This window comes from Ranitomeya imitator, chromosome 5 (assembly GCF_032444005.1).
Source record: "Ranitomeya imitator isolate aRanImi1 chromosome 5, aRanImi1.pri, whole genome shotgun sequence".
In the NCBI taxonomy this organism is placed as follows: domain Eukaryota; kingdom Metazoa; phylum Chordata; class Amphibia; order Anura; family Dendrobatidae; genus Ranitomeya; species Ranitomeya imitator.
In genome coordinates, this window is record NC_091286.1 from 72,106,999 (window position 1) to 72,132,700 (window position 25,702).

Sequence of the window (25,702 nt, forward strand, 5' to 3'; positions counted from 1 at the left end):
CAGTCCTATCGTGCCACTGGTCAGACTCAAACTTTAAGATTCTGTAGTCTAGGAGAAAGGAGAGGGGGGTGGTTGAATAAAGGGTGTTAAACGGGGACTCAAGCCCTTGAAAAACATAGATGAGGGTACATTTATTGTTTTATAGCCTGACTACCCAAAATATTAATGACCTCTGTGCCTTTATAACTGGAGGAAAAGAAAGATTAGCTTACTGGATTAAGTTTTTAAAGATAGGAAATGAATGAGCCTGACAATTGTAATCAATTGCACACTAGATGACCTACAGGGTCTACCAGAAGAGGTGCCTATGGCATCACTGGCACTACTCGTTTTCAGATCCCACATGTCTGAACAGAGGAACTGGGGATAGAAAATGGTCCTGATACATTCCAACATTATGAGAAAAAGTAAAGACTAATCCATATTAGACTTAAAATTGTATGAACCCCTCAATGAAGGATTAAAGGTTAGGGCATACGTTCTACATATTTAGCGGTGGTTAGCTTGGGTGTTTAAAGTGTGAAAAGCATAATATGAAGGCAACTTCTTCAACACTCAATGAGAAACAATAAACTAGAGAAGTGCACAGTCACATTGGAAGGCAATGGTAGACTCTCTTGTGCTTCGAGAACATCTACATTCAATTAGGTCATCGCTCTACTGGATGAGGATCCCAACGGCGTACGACCCAGACCTGTATAAGCTGAATGCATTATTATCATTGCTGCATCATCATTTGATCATGAACGCCTCACAGAAGCCTGAGAAAAAAGACGATTCCCTTCGATAGCACCACCTAAAGTTGGTTTTGGGTTACACCTGACCAATAATGAGAACAATGCGGACTCGGGTTTCACAAGCTCGGAGCTTTGCTACAACATTAGTTAGATGCTGCTGTCCAGCTGATATATCCTGAAGGCTGAAATGTATCTCAGGTGAAACTCAGCAAGAAATAGCTAAAGTTTTTACTGTTGTCTCCGTAAGCCAAATATCATTACGTTACATATATGTCCATGTTGGCATTCTCATCTGTGGCCTGTCAAAACTGGTTCCCACCACATCTCATAAAAAACAATATCTCTGTCCCACGAAAAAATACAATTTATCAAATGTAATGGCATCTGTAGAGAGATTACATTACTGTAAGTTATTGTATGACAGTTCTGATATGACAGATGAGTGTAAAAATAACCAGCGAGAGCCGTATAATGTTTCACACACCAGTAAAGAATACCATTTATCAGCTACAAGTGGAAAGAACATGGACGACGCTAGATATTTATCGTGTGACAGTACATTGTAAGCGTTTCTACCAAGAGACCATTTTCATCGTTAGCATTTACAGAAGAAGCCATGTTTTTTTGGTTACCGCTGGAACCCTCGTCTGCTTCCAGAACAGGAGTGAAGAGGTTACTCTCACTTACTCTCATCATTTATTTCAAATGGAAGCTTAGAAAAATGATCACCGTGCACAAACCTCCCCATTGGGAATACCTCTTTAACACCTTTTATTTCCTATAAATATTAAATACTGTAAAGCAAATATAATTATTTGCCCCATCCAGATGTTCGTTTCGTATTAATATCATTATTAATGAACTAAATATACATTTCCGAACACCATTCCTAACAATATAAAGATCCATATAAAACAGCTGGAGAACTTCATAATTTGATATTTCAATGATCGGGGTAGAGGGCGACAAGGGCTGTTGTGGTTTTCTTATGTGAGAACAAAGGTATATTCAAGTTGAAACTCAACAAAACTATTCTTTTTTTTTTTCTGTGATATCTGCAAACAAATCTCCAATTAGTGGTTCTCATGCACCATTTCTGGCTCCTTGCCAACTCGGTGTGACCTCCCACTAGTTCCAAAAAACAAAAACCTCAAGAGATGAATTGGAATATAAGTGGGAGCGCATGTAGTGTGCAAGCGCATGTTCACACTGGCCACTAAACAGACAAAACCTAAGATAAAAACAAAATAAGTAAATACTCAGCAGTAAATAAATAGCAACAGTGCATGAAAATAATATAACGTACTTAGCAAACATAAAAAATAATTAAAAAAAAAACGTAAAAGCCATCCCATCACATACTGGTGACCCTATTCGGGATGGTCCTAATCTCGAACATTAAGGGTATGTGCACACGTACGGATTTTTAGCGTTTTTTTGCGGAATTTCGCTATAAAAACGCTATAATTCCGCATCAAAAACGCTAAAAATATGCATCCTATCATTTAGAATGCATTCCGGATTTTTTGTTCAGATGGATGCGTTTTTTTCCGCAAAAAAAACGCATTCCGCAAAAAAAATGGACATGCTCATTCTTTTTGCGGATTTTTTGCGGATTTCTAAGCCAAAATGACTTTCAGGAAAAAAAAAAAAATCCGCAAAAAATCCGCGCAAAAAACGCGCAAAAAAACGCGAAAAATCCGCGCGGAAAAAAAACGCGATTTTCTGCCAGAATTCTCCGGATTTTGTCAGGAAAAAAACCTGACGTGTGCACATAGCCTAAAACTTTACTATATGTCCTTTATCTTTAGTTTTGTCTGCTTAGTGGCCAGTGTTAACATGCACCTACAGTACAGACCGAAAGTTTGGACACACCTTCTCATTTAAAGATTTTTCTGCATTTTCATGACTATGAAAATTGTACATTCACACTGAAGGCATCAAAACTATGAATTAACACATGTGGAATTATATACTTAACAAAAAAGTGTGAAACAACTGAAATTATGTCTTATATTCTAGGTTCTTCAAAGTAGCCACCTTTTGCTTTGATGACTGCTTTGCACACTCTTGGCATTCTCTTGATGAGCTTCAAGAGGTAGTCACCGGGAATGGTTTTCACTTCACAGGTGTGCCCTGTCAGGTTTAATAAGTGGGATTTCTTGCCTTATAAATGGAGTTGGGACCATCAGTTGTGTTGTGCAGAAGTCTGGTGGATACGCAGCTGATAGTCCTACTGAATAGACTGTTAGAATTTGTATTATGGCAGGAAAAAAGCAGCTAAGTAAAGAAAAACAAGTGGCCATCATTACTTTAAGAAATGAAGGTCAGTCAGTCCGAAACATTGGGCAAACTTTGAAAGTGTCCCCAAGTACAGTGGCAAAAACCATCAAGCGCTACAAAGAAACTGGCTCACATGAGGACCGCCCCAGGAAAAGAAGACCAAGAGTCACCTCTGCTTCTGAGGATAAGTTTATACGAGTCACCAGCCTCAGAAATCGCAGTTTAACAGCAGCTCAGATTAGAGACCAGGTCAATGCCACACAGAGTTCTAGCAGCAGACACATCTCTACAACAACTGTTAAGAGGAGACTTTGTGCAGCAGGCCTTCATGGTAAAATAGCTGCTAGGAAACCACTGCTAAGGACAGGCAACAAGCAGAAGAGACTTGTTTGAGCTAAAGAACACAAGCAATGGACATTAGACCAGTGGAAATCTGTGCTGTGGTCTGAGGAGTCTAAATTTGAGATCTTTGGTTCCAACCACCGTGTCTTTGCACGACGCAGAAAAAGTGAACGGATGGACTCTACATGCCTGGTTCCCACCGTGAAGCATGGAGGAGGAGGTGTGATGGTGGGGGTGCTTTGCTGGTGACACTGTTGGGGATTTATTCAAAATTGAAGGCATACTAAACCAGCATGGCTACCACAGCATCTTGCAGCGGCATGCTATTCCATCCAGTTTGTGTTTAGTTTGACCATCATTTATTTTTCAACAGGACAATGACGCCAAACACACCTCCAGGCTGTATAAGGGCTATTTGACCAAGAAGGAGAGTGATGGGGTGCTACGCCAGATGACCTGGCCTCCACAGTCACCAGACCTGAACCCAATCGAGATGGTTTGGGGTGAGCTGGACCACAGAGTGAAGGCAAAAGGACCAACAAGTGCTAAACATCTCTGGGTACTCCTTCAAGATTGTTGGAAGATCTTTCCCGGTGACTACCTCTAGAAGCTCATCAAAAGAATGCCAAGAGTGTGCAAAGCAGTCATCAAACTAAAAGGTGGCTACTTTGAAGAACCTAGAATATAAGACATAGTTTCAGTTGTTTCACACTTTTTTGTTAAGTATATAATTCCACATATGTTAATTCATAGTTTGGTGCCTTCCGTGTGAATGTACAATTTTCATAGTCATGAAAATACAGAAAAATCTTTAAATGAGAAGGTGTGTCCAAACGTTTGGTCTGTACTGTACATGCTGCATTCACACCCACTAACATTCCAATTTATCTCTTTTCGTTTTTGTTTCAGGTTTTTTGCACTCTGTGCAAATAATGGTTTTGCCTCCATTTTCCTTGAGCTGGACATTACATTCATATAGTTCCCCATGGCTGGGTGTCCATTAGCCGGGTCTCGGTAATTCTCAGCTCTTATTCACACTACGTCATATGACACATGGTAAGGTTTTAATACTAGAGGTTAGAACCGTCCCGAGTATGGTCACCATGACGTGGTAGGATGGCTTTTACAGATTTTTTTTTTTATCAAAATGATGTTAACTAAGTACCCTATCTTATTTTCATGCACTATTGCTATTTATTTACTGCAGGGTATTTGCTCATTTAGTTTTTATCTTAGGTTTTGTTAGATCCCAAAACAGTAGAAATCCCAGGGAATCTAGGGCACCAGTGATAGTTCTTATTTAGAAATAAAGGTAGCATTTATTCCATCCTTAAAATCACATGCTGACAATACAAAAGTGAAGTAGACGATGCAACGTTTCGTTTAGGCATAATTATGTTTTCAAACACATTAACATTCGAGGCATTGAAGCTTCTTGGAACGTTCTTACAATATGGATGATCATTGGATAGGCTTCAATAGACGTATGAATGACTATAATTACGGTAATAATTATAACAGTTAGTATTAATAGTTAATTAATGGGGATAAATCCCCTGATCAGGACCCCCTGCTAATGGCCGTCTCACCCTGGAAGACATTATGGTATATCCATGCATTCTATAGATACGCTATTGATTTCATCATACACTGCTTAATGACTTGTTATTAAAAAATGAAACACCCCAAACTGAAAATTTTCATAGAAGACAAAAATATTTCAGATTTAAAAAAAAAATAAAATAAAATATTTTATTACTACTCTAGGTGAGAAAAAAATAATGATTACAAAATATGGGTCAGTGTGCACTCATCTTGGAATTTCGTGGAATTTCAGAGGCAGTAATAGCAAATCCATTAGTAGTACAATCATAACTTACCTCGATACTGATGTTGTGCCACACAGCGAAGATTTACCCATCTCTTAATAAAATAAGCTGCAATCCGCAACCGAGTTCCTAAAGAAAAAAAAAAAAATTATATTAAAATTCTGATACCTACATGTAATAGGCTGAGAACACAAAGCAGATGTTAAATCGACAGCTATTGTTAGAATGAATAGTGCACAAGACGTGGGATGAACGTATGAGGGAAATCCGGTACGCAGTGGACAAAACGCGGCAGAGGACAACACTTCATTCTGATTTAGAACTGCTCCTCCTGAGAACGGCATGACATTTAATATGTGGGTATCAGGTGCAATGTACTGAGGACTAGGCATAAAAATATGGAATAGTACATACGATTTTAAGAAAATACTTCGCCACCCCCGCTTCAAAAAAAAAAAAAAAATACAAATCTGTTACTATAAAGTCATGGCTACCAACTCATGAAGACTGGCATTTAGCATGTCTTGATGAAGTGTGCAAACTGCCTCTGCCTCTTCATCAACCCTTTAACAAGCCCTGTCACATGACAAAGGATAAAATCCAGACCCAGCACTCTATTTGCATACCCATGTTTCTGGGTGTTTGCCTCTTATCAGTGCAAAGCAAGAGGACTGATTTGGCCAGATGAGAGGCCTCTGATGGTAATCTAAGGAGTAATGTCTCTCCTTGTAGCGAGTGCCAAGACAGCGTAAAAAGACTTATAGGCCATGCAAGGCTCCTCTGGGAAATTAATGAGGTTGTCCATTACTTTTTCTGATCAGCCAGGGTCCGACACCCACGCTGATCAGCTGTTATCTGTGTCGGCGGCCGACGTCCAGAAATACTCAATTGCAGAGTTGCTCTTTCTACTTATAGTGTCCGCCGCAGGGTACGAAACATCCGCATCCTATTGATTTGAGAAGGAGGCAGACGTGCGGTACCAAGCCCTGGACACTACAAGTAGACTTCCTGCCACCGACATCAATAACATCTGATCAGCGGTGGTGCCGGGTGTCGTACCCCAGCTGATTAGATAATGATGATCTATTCTAAGAACAGGTCATCAGTGAAAAAGTAGTGGACAACTTTATGATACGTCATCAATTTAAAAGTAGTGGATAACTTCTGTAAATTTATAAATTGTCTCTTCAGAGAGGAAGAGGACTAGAGCTGTCATGTCACCTATTGAAAGTAGGAACGCCAAACTATTTGCAGAGACGTGTTTTACGGTGTTTTCCCCTCTTCTGTACAAAGCAAAACGTTCTGATTTGGCTGGATAACAAGTTTCTAAGGGATAATAACTCTCAGTGTGGAAATGGCGCTGGGCAGGAAATAGAGCTGGAGTGACAGAGGCTTCAGATCTACAAATAGCTCTTCAGCCTCATTTGCATATCAACTGAAACGCTGATTTTTCACTATTTGGCAAAAGGACTGACCATGTCACAGTATTGCTGGACTTGTCTTTGAAAGAGATGCATGCACATATGAATTGCTTTGGGTGAAAACCTGCTGATAAATTATCCTTTTACTTTTCTATTTTGTAAGCAGTGGTAGGGAAAGCAATGTGTGAAAGGACTATTTAACCCCTTCATGACCCAGCCTATTTTGACCTTAAAGACCTTGCCGTTTTTTGCAATTCTGACCAGTGTCCCTTTATGAGGTAATAACTCAGGAACGCTTCAACGGATCCTAGCGGTTCTGAGATTGTTTTTTCGTGACATATTGGGCTTCATGTTAGTGGTAAATTTAGGTCAATAAATTCTGCGTTTATTTGTGATAAAAACGGAAATTTGGCGAAAATTTTGAAAATTTCGCAATTTTCACATTTTGAATTTTTATTCTGTTAAACCAGAGAGATATGTGACACAAAATAGTTAATAAATAACATTTCCCACATGTTTACTTTACATCTGCACAATTTTGGAAACAAAATTTTTTTTTGTTAGGAAGTTATAAGGGTTAAAATTTGACCAGCGATTTGACATTTTTACAACGAAATTTACAAAACCATTTTTTTTAGGGACCACCTCACATTTGAAGTCAGTTTGAGGGGTCTATATGGCTGAAAATACCCAAAAGTGACACCATTCTAAAAACTGCACCCCTCAAAGTACTCAAAATCACGTTCAAGAAGTTTATTAACCCTTCAGGTGCTTCACAGCAGCAGAAGCAACATGGAAGGAAAAAATGAACATTTAACTTTTTAGTCACAAAAATTATCTTTGAGCAACAATTTTTTTATTTTCCCAATGGTAAAAGGAGAAACTGAACCACGAAAGTTGTTGTCCAATTTGTCCTGAGTACGCTGATACCTCATATGTGGGGGTAAACCACTGTTTGGGCGCACGGCAGGGCTTGGAAGGGAAGGAGCGCCATTTGACTTTTTGAATCAAAAATTGGCTCCACTCTTTAGCGGACACCATGTCACGTTTGGAGAGCCCCCGTGTGCCTAAAAATTGGAGCTCCCCCACAAGTGACCCCATTTTGGAAACTAGACGCCCCAAGGAACTTATCTAGATGCATAGTGAGCACTTTGAACCCCCAGGTGCTTCACAAATTGATCCGTAAAAATGAAAAAGTACTTTTTTTTTCACAAAAAAATTCTTTTAGCCTCAATTTTTTCATTTTCACATGGGCAACAGGATAAAATGGATCCTAAAATGTGTTGGGCAATTTCTCCTGAGTACACCGATACCTCACATGTGGGGGTAAACCACTGTTTGGGCACATGGTAAGGCTCGGAAGGGAAGGAGCGCCATTTGACTTTTTGAATGAAAAATTATTTCCATCGTTAGCGGACACCATGTCGCGTTTGGATAGCTCCTGTGTGCCTAAACATTGGCGCTCCCCCACAAGTGACCCCATTTTGGAAACTAGACCCCCCTAGGAACTATCTTAGATGCCTAGTGAGCACTTTAAACCCTCAGGTGCTTCACAAATTGATCTGTAAAAATGAAAAAGTACTTTTTTTTCACAAAAAAATTCTTTTTGCCTCAATTTTTTCATTTTCACATGGGCAGTAGGATAAAATGGATCATAAAATTTGTTGGGCAATTTCTCCTGAGTACGCCGATACCTCATATGTGGGGGTAAACCACTGTTTGGGCACTCGGCAGGGCTCGGAAGGGAAAGCGCGCCATTTGACTTTTTGAATGGAAAATTAGCTCCAATTGTTAGCGGACACCATGTCGCGTTTGGAGAGCCCCTGTGTGCCTAAACATTGGAGCTCCCCCACAAGTGACCCCATTTTGGAAACTAGACCCCCCAAGGAACTTATCTAGATGCATATTGAGCACTTTAAACCCCCAGGTGCTTCACAGAAGTTTATAACGCAGAGCCATGAAAATAAAAAATAATTTTTCTTTCCTCAAAAATGATTTTTTAGCCTAGAATTTCCTATTTTGCCAAGGGTAACAGGAGAAATTTGACCCCAAAAGTTGTTGTCCAGTTTCTCCTGAGTACGCTGATACCCCATATGTGGGGGTAAATCACTGTTTGGGCACATGCCGGGGCTCGGAAGTGAAGTAGTGACGTTTTGAAACGCAGACTTTGATGGAATGCTCTGTGGGTGTCACGTTGCGTTTGCAGAGCCCCTGATGTGGCTTAACAGTAGAAACCCCCCACAAGTGACCCCATTTTGGAAACTAGACCCCGAAAGGAACTTATCTAGATGTGTGGTGAGCACTTTGAACCCCCAAGTGCTTCATAGAAGTTTATAATGCAGAGCAATGAAAATAATAAATACGTTTTCTTTCCTCAAAAATAATTATTTAGCCCAGAATTTTTTAATTTTCCCAAGGGTAACAGGAGAAATTTGACCCCAATATTTGTTGTCCAGTTTCTCCTGAGTATGGTGATACCCCATATGTGGGGGTAAACCACTGTTTGGGCACACGTTGGGGCTCGGAAGTGAAGTAGTGACGTTTTGAAATGCAGACTTTGATGGAATGGTCTGCGGGCATCACGTTGCGTTTGCAGAGCCCCTGGTGTGCCTAAACAGTAGAAACCCCCCACAAGTGACCCCATTTTAGAAACTAGACCCCCCAAGGAACTTATCTAGATATGTGGTGATCACTTTGATCCCCCAAGTGCTTCACAGACGTTTACAACGCAGAGCCGTGAAAATAAAAAATCATTTTTCTTTCCTCAAAAATGATGTTTTAGCAAGCATTTTTTTAGATTCACAAGGGTAACAGGAGAAATTGGACCCCAGTAATTGTTGCGCAGTTTATCCTGAGTACACTGATACCCCATATGTGGGGGTAAACCACTGTTTGGGCACACGTCAGGGCTCGGAAGTGAGGGAGCACCATTTGACTTTTTGAATACGAGATTGGCTGGAATCAATGGTGGCGCCATGTTGCGTTTGGAGACCCCTGATGTGCCTAAACAGTGGTAACCCCTCAATTCTACCTCCAACACTAACCCCAACACACCCCTAACCCTAATCCCAACTGTAGCCATAACCCTAATCACAACCCTAACCACAACCCTAATTCTAACCCTAACCCTAAGGCTATGTGCCCACGTTGCGGATTCGTGTGAGATATTTCCGCACCATTTTTGAAAAATCCTGCGGATTTTCCGCGGATTTCCAGTGTTTTTTGTGCGGATTTCACCTGCGGATTCCTATTGAGGAACAGGTGTAAAACGCCGCGGAATCCGCACAAAGAATTGACATGCTGCGGAAAATACAACGCAGCGTTTCCGCGCGGTATTTTCTGCACCATGGGCACAGCGGATTTGGTTTTTCATATGTTTACATGGTACTGTAAACCTGATGGAATACTGCTGCGAATCCGCAGCGGCCAATCCGCAGCCAAATCCGCACCGTGTGCACATAGCCTAATTCTAAAGGTATGTGCACACTGCGGAAAACGCTGCAGATCCGCAGCAGTTTCCCATGAGTTTACAGTTCAATGTAGACCTATGGGAAACAAAAATCGCTGTACACATGCTGCGGAAAAACTGCACGGAAACGCAGCGGTTTACATTCCGCAGCATGTCACTTCTTTGTGCGGATTCCACAGCGGTTTTACAACTGCTCAAATAGAAAATCGCAATTGTAAAACCGCAGTGAAATGCGCAGAAAAAAACGCGGTAAATCCGCCATAAATCCGCAGCGGTTTAGCACTGCGGATTTATCAAATCCGCATAGGACCAGAATACGTGTGCACATACCGAAACCCTAACCCTAGCCCTAACCCTAGCCCTAACCCTAGCCCTAACCCTACCCCTAGCCCTAACCCTAGCCCTACCCCTAACCCTACCCCTAACCCTACCCCTAGCCCTAACCCTAGCCCTACCCCTAACCCTACCCCTAACCCTATTCTAACATTAGTGGAAAAAAAAAATTTCTTTATTTTTTTATTGTCCCTACCTATGGGGGTGACAAAGGGGGGGGGGGTCATTTATTATTTTTTTTATTTTGATCACTGAGATATAATCTATCTCAGTGATCAAAATGCACTTTGGAACGAACTGCGAATGCGCCCGCCATTTTGGAAGATGGCGGCGCCCAGGGAGAAGACGGACGGGACCCCGGCAGGATCGGTAAGTATGATGGGGTGGGGGGGACCACGGGGGGGGGGGGGGGGGGAATCGGAGCACGGGGGGGGGGAATCGGAGCGCGGCAGTCGTGGAACGGAGCACGGGGGCGTGGAACGGAGCACGGGGGGCTGGAACGGAGCACGGGGGGGTGGAACAGAGCACGGGGGGGTGGATCGGAATGCAGGGGGGGTGATTGGAGCACGGGGGGGTGATTGGAGCACGGGGGGAGCGGACAAGAGCACGGGGGGGAGCGGAGCACTGGATGGAGGGGAGCCGGAGCAGTGTACCGGCCAGATCGGGGGGCTGGGGGGGCGATCGGTGGGGTGGGGGCACATTAGTATTTCCAGCCATGGCCGATGATATTGCAGCATCGGCCATGGCTGGATTGTAATATTTCACCCGTTATAATAGGTGAAATATTACAAATCGCTCTGATTGGCAGTTTCACTTTCAACAGCCAATCAGAGCGATCGTAGCCACGAGGGGGTGAAGCCACCCCCCCTGGGCTAAACTACCACTCCCCCTGTCCCTGCAGATCGGGTGAAATGGGAGTTAACCCTTTCACCGGATCTGCAGGGACGCGATCTTTCCATGACGCCACATAGGCGTCATGGGTCGGATTGGCACCGACTTTCATGACGCCTACGTGGCGTCAAAGGTCGGGAAGGGGTTAAGGAGTAGCGCTTGAGATACACCGGACTCGCCCCCCGAAAAAGCTGCCGCAAAACTCAGGGTCGTTCAGGAGTCTGGCGTGCCACTAGGACTCTATACTTTTATGGTACCGTCACATTAAGCGACGCTGCAGCGATATAGACAACGAGCCGATCGCTGCAGCGTCACTGTTTAGGTCGCTAGGAGACGTCAAACACCGGCAACAGTTGAACGATGCAGGAGCGATTCAGTGACGTACTTATCGTTCTCACTGGTTGTTAGCTCCATGAAAAACCATTGCAGGCATCATTGCTTTTGCTGTCAAACATGACGAATCACGTCGACCTGGCGACCAAATAAAGTTCCGGACTTCAAGCTACGACCAGCGATGTCACAGCGGGATCCTGATCGCTGCTGCGTGTCAAACACAACGAGATCGCTATCCAGGACGCTGCAACGTCACAGATCGCTGTCGTTCTCGTTGGAAAATTGCTCAGTGTGAAGGTACCTTTATACCTTTATATATATAACCATGTTTCTCTTCTTGTTTGTGAGTATATGAAAATAAGTAATCCAGAGGTTACAGACTCCTGAGTTTCGCTGGCACAGCTTCTTCAGGGGTAAGTCTGCCATGTCTCAAGTGCCACAACTTCATACAAGACAGAAATATTTTCATATTTTTGTGTAATTATATTCACATGGCCATCACTGAGGTTACCTCGCTGTTGTGAATTCTGTTGTCGGGCTCCCTCCTGTAGTCATGAATGGTACTTCGGCTGATTCTGTCCATGGACTTCCTCTGGTGGGTGTTTCTGAGTTTCCTTCCACAGGTGACGAGGTTAATTCGTTAGCTGGCTGCTCTATTTAACTCCACTTAGATCTTTGCTCCATGCCACCTGTCTATGTTCCAGTATTGGTCTAGTTCACTCCTGGATCGTTCTTGTGACCTATCTTCCCAGCAGAAGCTAAGTTCCAGCTTGTATTTCTTTGGTTTGCTATTTTTCTGTCCAGCTTGCTATTTTTATTGTTGTCTTGCTTGCTGGAAGCTCTGGGACGCAGAGGGAGCGCTTCCGCACCGTGAGTCGGTGCGGAGGGTCTTTTTGCGCCCTCTGCGTGGTCTTTTTGTAGGTTTTTGTGCTGACCGCAAAGTAACCTTTCCTATCCTCGGTGTGTTCAGTAAGTCGGGCCTCACTTTGCTAAATCTATTTCATCTCTGTGTTTGTATTTTCATCTTTACTCACGGTCATTATATGTGGGGGGCTACCTTTTCCTTTGGGGAATTTCTCTGAGGCAAGGTAGGCTTTATTTTTCTATCTTCAGGGCTAGCTAGTTCCTTAGGCTGTGCCGAGTTGCATAGGGAGCGTTAGGCGCAATCCACGGCTATTTCTAGTGTGTTTGATAGGATTAGGGATTGCAGTCAGCAGAGTTCCCACGTCCCAGAGCTCGTCCTTTATTATCAGTAACTATCAGGTCATTCCGTGTGCTCTTAACCACCAGGTCCATTATTGTCCTGACCACCAGGTCATAACACCTCGCTCAGATTGATCTCCCGGCAGTCTCCTTTAGAGATTTTAATCAGCCGAGATCTAAATCTGTGCATGCACCACCACCGGCGCCATTTTATTGAAGACCGCCGGGAGGTCAATTTGCGCACTCACTGCCGGCGGCAAGGACAGAGCCAGCATGAAATTTCAAACTGGGGGCAGGCCATTCACAAAGGCAGTGACCTGCCATACAGACACCGGAGGCAGGCAGAGGGGCCGGAGCAGAAGCCAAAGACCCTACCCACAGTCCTGCCCATATGCACCTAAAGCTTATAACCCAAAAACTTCAAATGCAGATTAAAGAACAACCACCATAAGGATTTCTTCACTAAAAGTTATCTATTTAATCAGTCAGTATAACAGTGCCGTAATGGCCATGCCTTTATTTCATATTGCTAAATCACACCAACAGGTCCTCTTTAAGTGAATGTGGTGGACAACAATACCATTCACAGTCTATTGACAGGTGTGGTGCTGTTTCTCAAGGAGAGCAGCCATGTTTTTCTAATTCTTCACAACCCCATTAAGCATGTGCATTCCCCTAAGTGTTCTATGCGTCCCTTGATTGAGCATGGTAACTTTGAGGTTAGCAACTCTCATTTTGCAAGGTTCTTGATTCGAATGTGGCAAAAGACAACATCAGCATGAAGATTGCATGTTCTCTCCTTGTTCAAGTGGGTTTCTGGCTTCATCGTACATATCGCTAGATGGAAGAGTGTCAGGGAACTGAGTATGTCAAATAGAAAAAATGAGTTTCTCGTAAAGGCATTAAGATCGACATGAACTGCAGGACAATTGGGGAAATAGCAATGATGTCATGTGTACTCTAATTGACCAAGATGTTGAAGTTCAACCTGCTGGATCTTTCTGTCCCCGGAGAATCGGGAAGCCACCATACACACTTAACTGTCAGCTGATCCACAGAAATTGTCGGGTTCGGCCAACTGTTCTCCAATGTGTATTGGGGCTTTAGGTGTAGAGCGAGCAGCCTGACAGAGCAATGTGAACATTGGCCTTAACAAACAGCTGATTGGTGGTGGTGCCAAGAGTTGGGTGCCAACAACCCCTTGACCTCTGTGCTTGATTGATGGCTGCAGTGGGCATTTGGTTGGCCACAGCAGCAATCAATCAAGCACAGAGGGAGAAGGGTTGGGGAGCGTGCATTAAGGTACCGTCACACTTAGCGACGCTGCAGCGATACTGACAACGATCCGGATCGCTGCAGCGTCGCTGTTTGGTCGCTGGAGAGCTGTCACACAGACCGCTCTCCAGCGACCAACGATGCCGGTAACCAGGGTAAACATCAGGTAACTAAGCGCAGGGCCGCGCTTAGTAACCCGATGTTTACCCTGGTTACCATCCTAAAAGTAAAAAAAAACAAACAGTACATACTTACCTACCGCTGTCTGTCCTCCAGCGCTGTGCTCTGCACTCCTCCTGTACTGGCTGTGAGCACAGCGGCCGGAAAGCAGAGCGGTGACGTCACCGCTCTGCTTTCCGGCTGACCGACGCTCACAGCCAGTACAGGAGGAGTGGAGAGCACAGCGCCGGGGACAGACAGCGGTAGGTAAGTATGTACTGTTTGTTTTTTTTTACTTTTAGGATGGTAACCAGGGTAAACATCGGGTTACTAAGCGCGGCCCTGCGCTTAGTTACCCGATGTTTACCCTGGTTACCAGTGAAGACATCGCTGAATCGGTGTCTCACATGCCGATTCAGCGATGTCTGCGGGGAGTCCAGCGACCAAATAAAGTTCTGGACTTTCTTCCCCGACCAGCGACATCACAGCAGGGGCCTGATCGCTGCTGCCTGTCACACTGGACGATATCGCTAGCGAGGACGCTGCAACGTCACGGATCGCTAGCGATATCGTCTAGTGTGACGGTACCTTTACAGAGGCCAAAGAGCACTTCAGTGCTAGGATTCGCCTCCAGTGCAATTCCAGGACGACCAGGCACTTGAGGAAAATCAAGCTGTCATTTATTTGCAACTTATCAGTGTATTTAAGCAGCTCTTCCGTTCTCCTATTTACTCCTGCCTTCAGCACAGTCAAAACTGCTGACAGCTTCCCTTTTATAATTTGGTATACCAAATCCTGTTCTTCGCCCTTCCATGTAGACACCTTGACTGCATACACACCATGTTTAAACTTGTTCCCGATCTCGGCACGGCTCCAGTAATGTGTTTCAGGTTGATACATTACAAACATTTAATAAATCGGCAGCTTTCCGGTGTTGCTGTTTATTTATAGATTATATGATTAAGTACGTCTGAGGACCTGTGAATATATAGATGTTGTCCTTTCTTTATATAATAGCAAACTGTTTATTTTAGCATTAGTGGTTTTGATTCAAGTAGGATTCCCCGGCTAACTAATTTAAAAAGCGTACTTGACAGCTACTGCAAGCAGGATACACTTGTCTCATCGGAAATTCAACATACAATAGCCAATTACGGCATCTAGGTGGCCATGAAGAAAGGTTGATAGAAAACGTTGGCAACCAGTGAGATTGGCAACCAGTGAGATTGGCAACCAGTGGGAGTCACAGATTGAGATTTTTTTGTCATGTCACAAACTTGAGCAAATCTTCTTGACTGAGGTGAAGAACATCCTTCAGTTTTTCTCTTAAGCCTTCTTTAGGATAAAGCTTCAAATGCAATATTAGGACATTCTGTTAGGCTGGGTTCACACTGCGTTCCTCCAGTCCGTTAGACGGACTACGTTACACCGCGGCCTAACGCGGTGTCACGTAGTCCGCTAGCGCCGCCATTGACTCCAATGTCGGACGCATCGCTAGCGCACGCCCATAATGGGCGTGCGCTAGCCATGTGCCGCCATTGAGTGACAGACCCCGAGACGCGGGCTGCAGCGTTTCCGGGTTCATCACTGCTAGCGCAGATAGAGCTAGCAGATGCTCTATCTGCGCTAGCGATGTGCCAAAGTCGGCACTTGCGTTACAGCAGCCCGTTTAACGTATGTGTTGAACCGTTTAACGCAGTGTGAACCCACCCTAAAGGCTCATTTAGACATCTTTGCAAATCGGTCCTAGAACAGACCACAAAGTACGAACCGGGATGTGACAGCTTCAAGATTTCTATGAGGCGGTCATGCTCTGTTCAGGATCTATCCATTGCAGTCTAATAGCAGATCGATTTGCACAGATATCTGCATGAACCTTTAATCAGAAGTTCTTGACCAGATTCCTGGATTATTTTTTATTTGCATTGTTCAGTGATTTCACTTATTCCAGTTTCACACATTCAACATTCGCAAAAGCCTAATACATACCGATGAAACTATGGAGTTCATGTCAATCTGGAAATTGAAGTCCATATTTGGACCATGAATTTCGGACTTGTGAAACTGACCTTACAGTAATAATAAAGTAGATGTACAGTCATGGCCAGAAGTTTTGAGAATGACACCAAAATTATATTTTCACATGATCTGCTGCCCTCTGGTTCTTATTAGTGTTTGTCTGATGTTTATATCACATACAGAAATATAATTGCAATCATATTATGAGTACCAATAGGTTATATTGACAGTTAGAATGAGTTAATGCAGCAAGTCAATATTTGCAGTGTTGACCCTTCTTATTCAAGACCTCTGCAATTCTCCCTGGCATGCTCTCAATCAACTTCTGGACCAAATCCTGACTGATAGCAGTCCATTCTTGCATAATCAATGCTTGCATTTTGCCAGAATTTGTTGGTTTTTGTTTGTCCACCCGTCTCTTGATGATTGACCACAAGTTCTCAATGGGATTAAGATCTGGGGCGTTTCCAGGCCATGGACCCAAAATCTCTATGTTTTGTTCCATGAGCCATTTAGTTATCACCTTTGCTTTATGGCAAGGTGCTCCATCATGCTGGAAAAGGCATTGTTGGGCGCCAAACTGCTCTTGGACGGTTGGGAGAAGTTGCTCTTGGAGGACATTCTGGTACCATTCTTTATTCATGGCTGTGTTTTTAGGCAAGACTGTGAGTGAGCCGATTCCCTTGGCTGAGAAGCAACCCCACACATGAATGGTTTCAGGATTCTTTACAGTTGGCATGAGACAAGACTGGTGGTAGCGCTCACCTCTTCTTCTCCAAATAAGCTGTTTTCCAGATGTCCCAAAAAATCGAAAACGGGATTCATCAGAGAAAATGACTTTGCCCCAGTCCTCAGCAGTCCACTCCCTGTACCTTTTGCAGAATATCAGTCGGTCCCTGATGTTTTTTCTGGAGAGAAGTGGCTTCTTTGCTGCCCTCCTTGAAACCAGGCCTTGCTCAAAGAGTCTCCGCCTCACAGTGCGTGCAGTGAAACAGCTGAAACAGTTTTAAGATACGGTCCTGGCGCTTGCTGGTCTTTCTTAGGCGCCCTGGAGCCTTTTTGACAACAATGGAAGCTCTCTCCTTGAAGTTCTTGATGATGCGATAGATTGTTGACTGAGGTGCAATCTTTGTAGCTGCGATACTCTTCCCTGTTAGGCTATTTTTGTGCAGTGCAATGATGGCTGCATGTGTTTCTTTAGAGATAACCATGGTTAACTGAAGAGAAACAATGATACCAAGCACCAGCCTCCTTTTAAAGTGTCTAGTGATGTCATTCTTACTTAATCATGACTGATTGATCGCCAGCCCTGTCCTCATCAACACCAACACCTGTGTTAATGGATCAATCACTAAAACGATGTTAGCTGCTCCTTTTAAGGCAGGACTGCAATGATGTTGAAATGTGTTTTGGGGGTTAAAGTTCATTTTCTGGGCAAATATTGACTTTGCAAGTACAGTAATTGCTGTTAAGCTGATCACTCTGACATTCAGGAGTATATGCAAATTGCCATTAGAAAAAATGAAGCAGTAGACTTTGGAAAAATTAATATTTGTCTCATTCTCAAAACTTCTGGCCATGACTGTAGACAAGATGAGTAGCAAAAATCAGAATCAGTCCATTCCCTGTGCTGGCCCTCATTCCTCATTACCAGGGCCGAAGGCTTGAAAACATAGTACATCGACTCTACCATCAATTTTTAGGATAGTAGGGTGACTTGACCATTTGGACTTTGTACGCTTATAGTATTTGCTAAAGCTCCATTGTAGAGATTGGAAACCTTCCAAAGGATCATGCGAAAGTGCTCGGATAAGGTGCTATCCGGGCATTCTCAGGTGCTTACCGAGCGTCTTCGCCGGGCTCGAAAAATATGTTCCAGTCCCTGAGGCTGCATGTCTCACAGCTGTTTGACAGCCACAACACATGTAGGGATTTCCTGCTTGTTAGACAATCCCGGCAAGTGTTGCGGCTGTCTAACAGCCACGAGACATACAGCCGCAGGGACTTGAACATATTATCCGAGCCTGACGAAGACACTTAGCACATGGGGATGCTCGGATAACAACTTATCCAAGCAAGATCGCTCATCACTAATCTCAAACTGTGATGGCGTTGGGGCCAACTCATGTTTGGCCACACAACATCTATAACACTAGTAGCAGCCACATTGATTGTCTAAGGTTTGCCCTTGAATATAAATTTTATCTAATAATATTCATCTTCTTTTGGGATTATGATACAATCTACCAGATGCGTCAAACCATTTCCATCAGAAAGTTAACCCAGGTCATTGTGATTATGTCATTTTCATACAATTATGAAATAATGAAAAAAAGGCAAAAATTTCCCAAATCCCAGTCCAAAATCATATGTGCTGACAACAAAAAATATCTTTAAAATGATTGAGACAAAACCATAACATAAAACTAACATAAGTCTTGATTTATGGCCATTTCCTCTAATTGTGAAGCTCACGGTAAAAAGTGATTCATTGTCTGTGTATTCCGAAAAGAACAAAGAAGTGAGAGGAGCCTTTGCATGTGTGTAGACAGACATGGCTTTTCAGACAGTGCGAGGGCATCCAGACTTGGGATACAGCTCAGAGACCAAATGTCATAGTGCCGCCTTATGTCACACATTCAAACCCGGCATGGATAAAATGGCAACGCACTGTCAAAGCATCGGATTGTTTTATAGAAAACAAGATTCCTCTTGTGTCCACAATCTTGCATGGAATTAGAAGATTATGAATTGGCAAAGTAAAGAGGGGCACACAAAGAGGTCTTGGAAAAGAGCCGGACATCTAAGTTCCTCCAATTTCCCTACGGGAGGAAACGCCTACTAAATTATTAATGTGAGAACAGGTGAGCCTTGTTTCACTTATTCACATTTTGATATTTTCCATAGAAAAAGCTATTTAACCCATTAATGCCACAGCCATTTTTCAGCCTAAGAACTTAAACAATGTATTTGGTTTTGCATCCACAGCTTCAACATATTTGTTCGGTTAGCAGTATGAAATGTATTTATGTGGATGAGTGGTATATTCTAAAGGCAAAAATTTAATTTACACGTGAATTGGTATTTAATTTGTTTTAGTTTTTTTTAGAAGGGTGAAGAAAAGAATCTCATAGATCTGTTGTAATTTCTGAGATGGGAATACCCCATTAAAGGGGGTCTCATGTAAAACATATACTGTATAACTTCTCCAGGGTAGATGATAAAGGTTGGATTGCTAGGCCTTAAAATCAGTGAGGCCAAATTACCATGTAAATGAAGCTTAATGAGAATATTCAACCATTGCTGCATTAAAAAGTATCTACACTTTTTTTCTTCATTTAATTTATCCTACAGGCATTGCAAAGTTATTAGTTGTTATAATATACCGTATACTTTATTACCTTAACCCCTTAATGACCGCCAATACGTCTTTTAACTGACCTGAGATATAAGAGAATAGCCTCCCCATACAGATGACAATCCAGCATCTGTTGGTTTTACACTATAGCTGACAACTTGCTGTATCAGCTACGATCAGTATTTGCACCTTCTAAATCTGTTTAACCCCTTAGATGCTGCTGTCAATAGTGATTACATCATTATAAATGGTTAACAGAGTGTGGGGGCTTCTTCTTTATCCCAATTGGTGCCCTCAGATCATGATTTTGTTGTCCTGATGTTTGCGATGGCCATTCATGACCAAATAGTGGCCTTAGAGTCTGATGGCTGTAGTAATCTGTTTAGAAGTTAGCAACATTTAGGTGGTAAAAATACACATTTTCATTTCTGTCATGCCACTTTGCATTAATTCCTGTAAAGCACCTGAAGGGTTAATAAACTACCTGACAGCAGTTTTCAATATGTTTAGGGGTGCTGTTTTTAAAATGGTATCACGTTTGGGGGTTTCCCAATATATGGGACCCCTAAAGTCACTTCAAACATGGATAAGTCCCTAAAAAAAATAAATGTGGTAAATTTCTTTGAAAAAATGAAAAATTGCTGCTACATTTTTAAACCTCCTAAAATGCTAACAAAATGAAATAACATTTTACAAATGGTGCTGATGTAAAGCAGACATGTGGGAAATGTTATTTATTAATGGTTTGCTGTTGTATGACTATCTGGATTAAAGGGATAATCATTCAAATTCAGAAAATTGCTAATTTTTTAACATTTTTCTCAAATTTTTTATATTTTTTATAAATAAACACAAAAAATGTTGAACTAAATTTACCATTATCATAAAGTATAATGTGTCACGAAAAAACAATCTCAAAATCACTGGGATTTGTTGAAGCGTTGCAGAGTTATTACCACATAAAGTGACACTGGTCAGATTTCAAAAATTTGGCTCGGTCACTAAGGGGTTGATACTGCTCATTCTGTACCAAACACTGTGCTGCACTGCTCTTATAATGCTCAATTTATGCTTCTTTACAAGATACTTCCAACTGCTGCTTAGCAAGAATCCCGATAGAGCATCTGTGTACGGAACTTTCCCTCTGTAACCACGAGGAGAAACACAAGAAGCTCACAGATGAATGTCTTGTAAACCGAATGTTGGAATATACACTGTGTGCTCAATTACTAGACAGGGCGTATTTAGCCTATATTCATTTTTATGCAGATTTTCCAACTCCGTGCTCCATAAACCTGAATGCTTGCTGGAAGAAGCAGATCAGGTGATGTGTATTGGTGTAATGAGGAGGGTGAGGCCTAAGGATACAACACCCTTTACCAAGCTGTGCAGAATTATTAGGCAGCTTATTTTCATCAAGCAAAATCAGCCCCCAAAAAAAGAGTTTAATTTGACTCAAAAATTGCTACAAATCTTACAGAGCGACACAGAAGTCTTGAAATTGCTAAGATATTGGGGTGTGATTGCAAAACCATCAAAATTTTTGTTGAAAATAATCAAAAGGGTTGCAAAAACATGTTGAATAAAAAAGATGCACATTAATTGTCAAAGATTTGAGAAGAATCCTCCAGTGCTGTCATATTCCAGAAGTACAAGGTGTTCAGTGCTCAGAGACATGGCCGAGGTGAGGAGGCTGAAACCCGACCACTTTTTGGAAGTGCATTTGAACAGCAAGGTTGATTGCTGTTGAGGGGAACTAGGAAAAAAAAAAAAAAAAATCTCTATAAATCTTCAGCAGAGCGAGTGTGAGCGAGCTGAGTGTGACCAGAGCGTAAGTGTGGACGGCGGTAAGTGTGACTTGTGATTCAGTGAAGAGGTATTTGGAAAGCCTTTAACAAATACCTGTGTGAATTGGTGTGAGTTGCTGAATTGGGGGTAGCTATATTCATAAGGGTTAACTTAGGGTGGGGGCTCATAGTTAAGGGTTTATAAGGGGCAGCTGTTTGGGGCTCAAGTCCTTTTTGGAAGTGCATTTGAACAGCAAGGTTGATTGCTGTTGAGGGGAACTAGGAAAAAAAAAAAAAAATAAAATCTCTATAAATCTTCAGCAGAGCGAGTGTGAGCGAGCTGAGTGTGACCAGAGCGTAAGTGTGGACGGCGGTAAGTGTGACTTGTGATTCAGTGACTTTGGAGTCAGGGAGTTTTCAGGGGAGGAATTACTGAATTGCTGTCTGATTTTTATTAATACTTTGTATTTATTTATTTTTTTTATTGAACTGTTCTGTCTGGTGCAATCCCCATTAGGAAATGTGCTCCACGATTGTTAATGCCATCCAGTGCACATCTTGCCACATGTATGCAGTCCTTGAGCAGCCGATCGAGGGTGCATACTGCTGTGCGAGATGTGAGCACGTTGTGCATTTGGAAACCCAGATTCTGACTCTAAATGTGCAGCTGGCAACACTGAGATCCATAGACAACATGGAGAGGAGTCTTCTGCTCACGGAGCAGACGCTCAATGGGACAGATGAGGGGGGGGATGGTGGGATGGAGCTGCAGGACAATGAAGTAGCAAGCTGGGTGACAGTTAGGAAGCGGGGTAGAGGGAAGAGTGCCAGGGAGGCTAGTCCTGATCTGGAACACCCCAATAAGTTTGCTAAGTTGGCAGATGAGGGGGGTGCCAGTACAGGGGTAGCACTGCTGCAGCCAGGCATGTCCTCTGAAAGCCGGAGGAGTGACTGCTCCAGTAAGGAGGGAAATAGGAGAGCAGGGCAGGCCAGACAGGTGCTGGTAGTGGGCGACTCAATTATTAGGGGAACAGATAGGGCAATCTGTCACAAAGACAGGGATCGTCGAACGGTGTGCTGCCTACCTGGCGCTCGAGTCCGACACATCGCTGATCGGGTGGACAGATTATTGGGAGGGGCTGGTGAGGATCCAGCGGTCATGGTGCACATTGGCACTAATGACAAAGTTAGAGGTAGGTGGAAGGTCCTTAAAGATGATTTCAGGGAATTAGGCTGCAAGCTGAAAGCAAGGACCTCCAACGTGGTATTTTCCGAAATACTGCCGGTACCACGTGCCACGCCAGAGAGGCAACGGGAGATTAGGGAGGTTAATAAGTGGCTCAAGAATTGGTGTAGGAAAGAGGGGTTTGGGTTCCTGCAGAACTGGGCCAACTTCTCAGTTGGCTACAGGCTCTACGCTAGGGACGGGCTGCACCTCAATGGGGAGGGTGCAGCTGTGCTGGGGGAGAGAATGGCTAGAAGGTTGGAGGAGTGTTTAAACTAGGAATTGGGGGGGAGGGTATTCATTTTATAGGAGGGGAAGATAGTGCAGACAGAGTCCTGGGCACAAATAAGGAAGTTGGGGGTAGCGGTGGCATGGGGGGTGGGGTCAGAACAGTTAATAATTTAAGAAATAGAAGTACAGAGAGGAACATAAAGTGCATGTATACTAATGCCAGAAGCCTCGCCAACAAAATGGACGAATTAGAACTAATGTTGTTGGAGCATAATTATGACATGGTGGGGATATCTGAAACGTGGCTGGATGAGAGCCATGACTGGGCTGTTAACTTGCAGGGCTATAGCCTGTTCAGAAATGACCGTACAGATAAGCGAGGGGGAGGGGTGTGTCTATATGTAAAATCATCCTTAAAACCCATCCTGCGCGATAATATAGGTGGATTTAATGAAAATGTAGAATCCCTGTGGGTGGAGATAAGGGGAGGGGGAAAAAATAATAAATTACTGATAGGGATTTGTTATAAATCTCCAAAAATAATGGAAGCAATGGAGAATATCCTCGTAAAGCAAATAGATGAAGCTGCGACTCAAGGAGAAGTCATTATTATGGGGGACTTCAACTACCCTGAAATAGATTGGGGAACAGAAACCTGCAGTTCCAGCAAAGGTAATCGGTTTTTGACAATTATGAGAGACAATTACCTTTCACAACTGGTTCAGGACCCAACAAGAAGGGGGGCACTGCTAGACCTAATATTAACCAACAGGCCAGACCGCATATCAAATATAAGGGTTGGGGGTTACTTGGGAAATAGCGATCACAAAATAATAAGTTTTCATGTATCCTTTAAAAAGATGTGTAGTAGAGGGGTTACAAGGACACTAAACTTCAGGAGGGCAAATTTCCAACGGATGAGAGAGGATCTTGGTGCAATTAACTGGGACGATATCCTGAGACACAAAAATACACAGAGAAAATGGGAGACGTTTATTAGCATCCTGGATAGGACCTGTGCACAGTATATACCGTATGGGAATAAACATATTAGAAATAGGAGGAAACCAATATGGCTAAATAGAGCTGTAAGGGGCGCAATAAGGGACAAAAAGAAAGCATTTAGAGAATTAAAGGAAGTAGGTAGTGAGGAGGCATTAAATAAATACAGAAAATTAAATTCTGTAAAAAGCAAATCAAGGCAGCAAAGATTGAGACAGAGAGACTCATTGCCAGAGAGAGTAAAAATAATCCTAAAATATTCTTTAACTACATAAATAGTAAGAAACTAAAAAATGATAGTGTTGGCCCCCTTAAAAATAGTCTGGGTGAGATGGTGGATGAGGATGAGGAAAAAGCCAATATGCTAAATGACTTTTTTTCATCAGTATTTACACAAGAAAATCCCATGGCAGACAAAATGTCTAGTGATAAAAATTCCCAATTAAATGTCACCTGCTTAACCCAGCAGGAAGTGCGGCGGCGTCTAAAAATCACTAAAATTGACAAATCTCCGGGCCCGGATGGGATACACCCTCGAGTACTGCAGGAATTAAGTACAGTCATTGATAGACCATTATTTTTAATCTTTAAAGACTCCATAATAACAGGGTCTGTGCCACAGGACTGGCGTATAGCAAATGTGGTGCCAATATTCAAAAAGGGAACAAAAACTGAACTCGGAAACTATAGGCCAGTAAGCTTAACCTCTACTGTGGGTAAAATCCTGGAGGGCATTCTAAGGGACGCTATACTGGAGTATCTGAAGAGGAATAACCTCATGACCCAGTATCAGCACGGGTTTACTAGGGACCGTTCATGTCAGACTAATTTGATCAGTTTCTATGAAGAGGTAAGTTCCGGATTGGACCAAGGGAACCCAGTGGATGTAGTGTATATGGACTTTTCAAAAGCTTTTGATACGGTGCCACACAAAAGGTTGATACATAAAATGAGAATAATGGGGATAGGGGAAAATATGTGCAAGTGGGTTGAGAGCTGGCTCAGGGATAGGAAACAAAGGGTGGTTATTAATGGAGCACACTCGGACTGGGTAGCGGTTAGCAGTGGGGTACCACAGGGGTCAGTATTGGGCCCTCTTCTTTTTAACATATTTATTAATGACCTTGTAGGGGGCATTCAGAGTAGAATTTCAATATTTGCAGATGACACTAAACTCTGCAGGGTAATCAATACAGAGGAGGACAATTTTATATTACAGGATGATTTATGTAAACTAGAAGCTTGGGCTGATAAATGGCAAATGAGCTTTAATGGGGATAAATGTAAGGTCATGCACTTGGGTAGAAGTAATAAGATGTATAATTATGTGCTTAATTCTAAAACTCTGGGCAAAACCGTCAATGAAAAAGACCTGGGTGTATGGGTGGATGACAAACTTAAATTCAGTGGCCAGTGTCAGGCAGCTGCTACAAAGGCAAATAAAATAATGGGATGCATTAAAAGAGGCATAGATGCTCATGAGGAGAATATAATTTTACCTCTATACAAGTCACTAGTTCGACCACACTTAGAATACTGTGCACAGTTCTGGTCTCCGGTGTATAAGAAAGACATAGCTGAACTGGAGCGGGTGCAGAGAAGAGCGACCAAGGTTATTAGAGGACTGGGGGGTCTGCAATACCAAGATAGGTTATTACACTTGGGGCTATTTAGTTTGGAAAAACGAAGACTAAGGGGTGATCTCATTTTAATGTATAAATATATGAGGGGACAGTACAAAGACCTTTCTGATGATCTTTTTAATCATAGACCTGAAACAGGGACAAGGGGGCATCCTCTGCGGT

The 25,702-nt window shown here is 42.8% G+C and overlaps 1 protein-coding gene across 1 annotated transcript in view; it reads right to left on the reverse strand.

The window, feature by feature from the left end:
* The window catches only part of SLX4IP (SLX4 interacting protein), a 197,831-nt gene that overhangs the window by 44,046 nt on the left and 128,083 nt on the right, over window positions 1–25,702 (reverse strand). Inside the window, exon 5 of the mRNA XM_069767899.1 lies at window positions 5,243–5,320. Within this exon, the coding sequence (XP_069624000.1) occupies window positions 5,243–5,320 (78 nt within the window). The remainder of the gene's footprint in view (window positions 1–5,242; window positions 5,321–25,702) is intronic.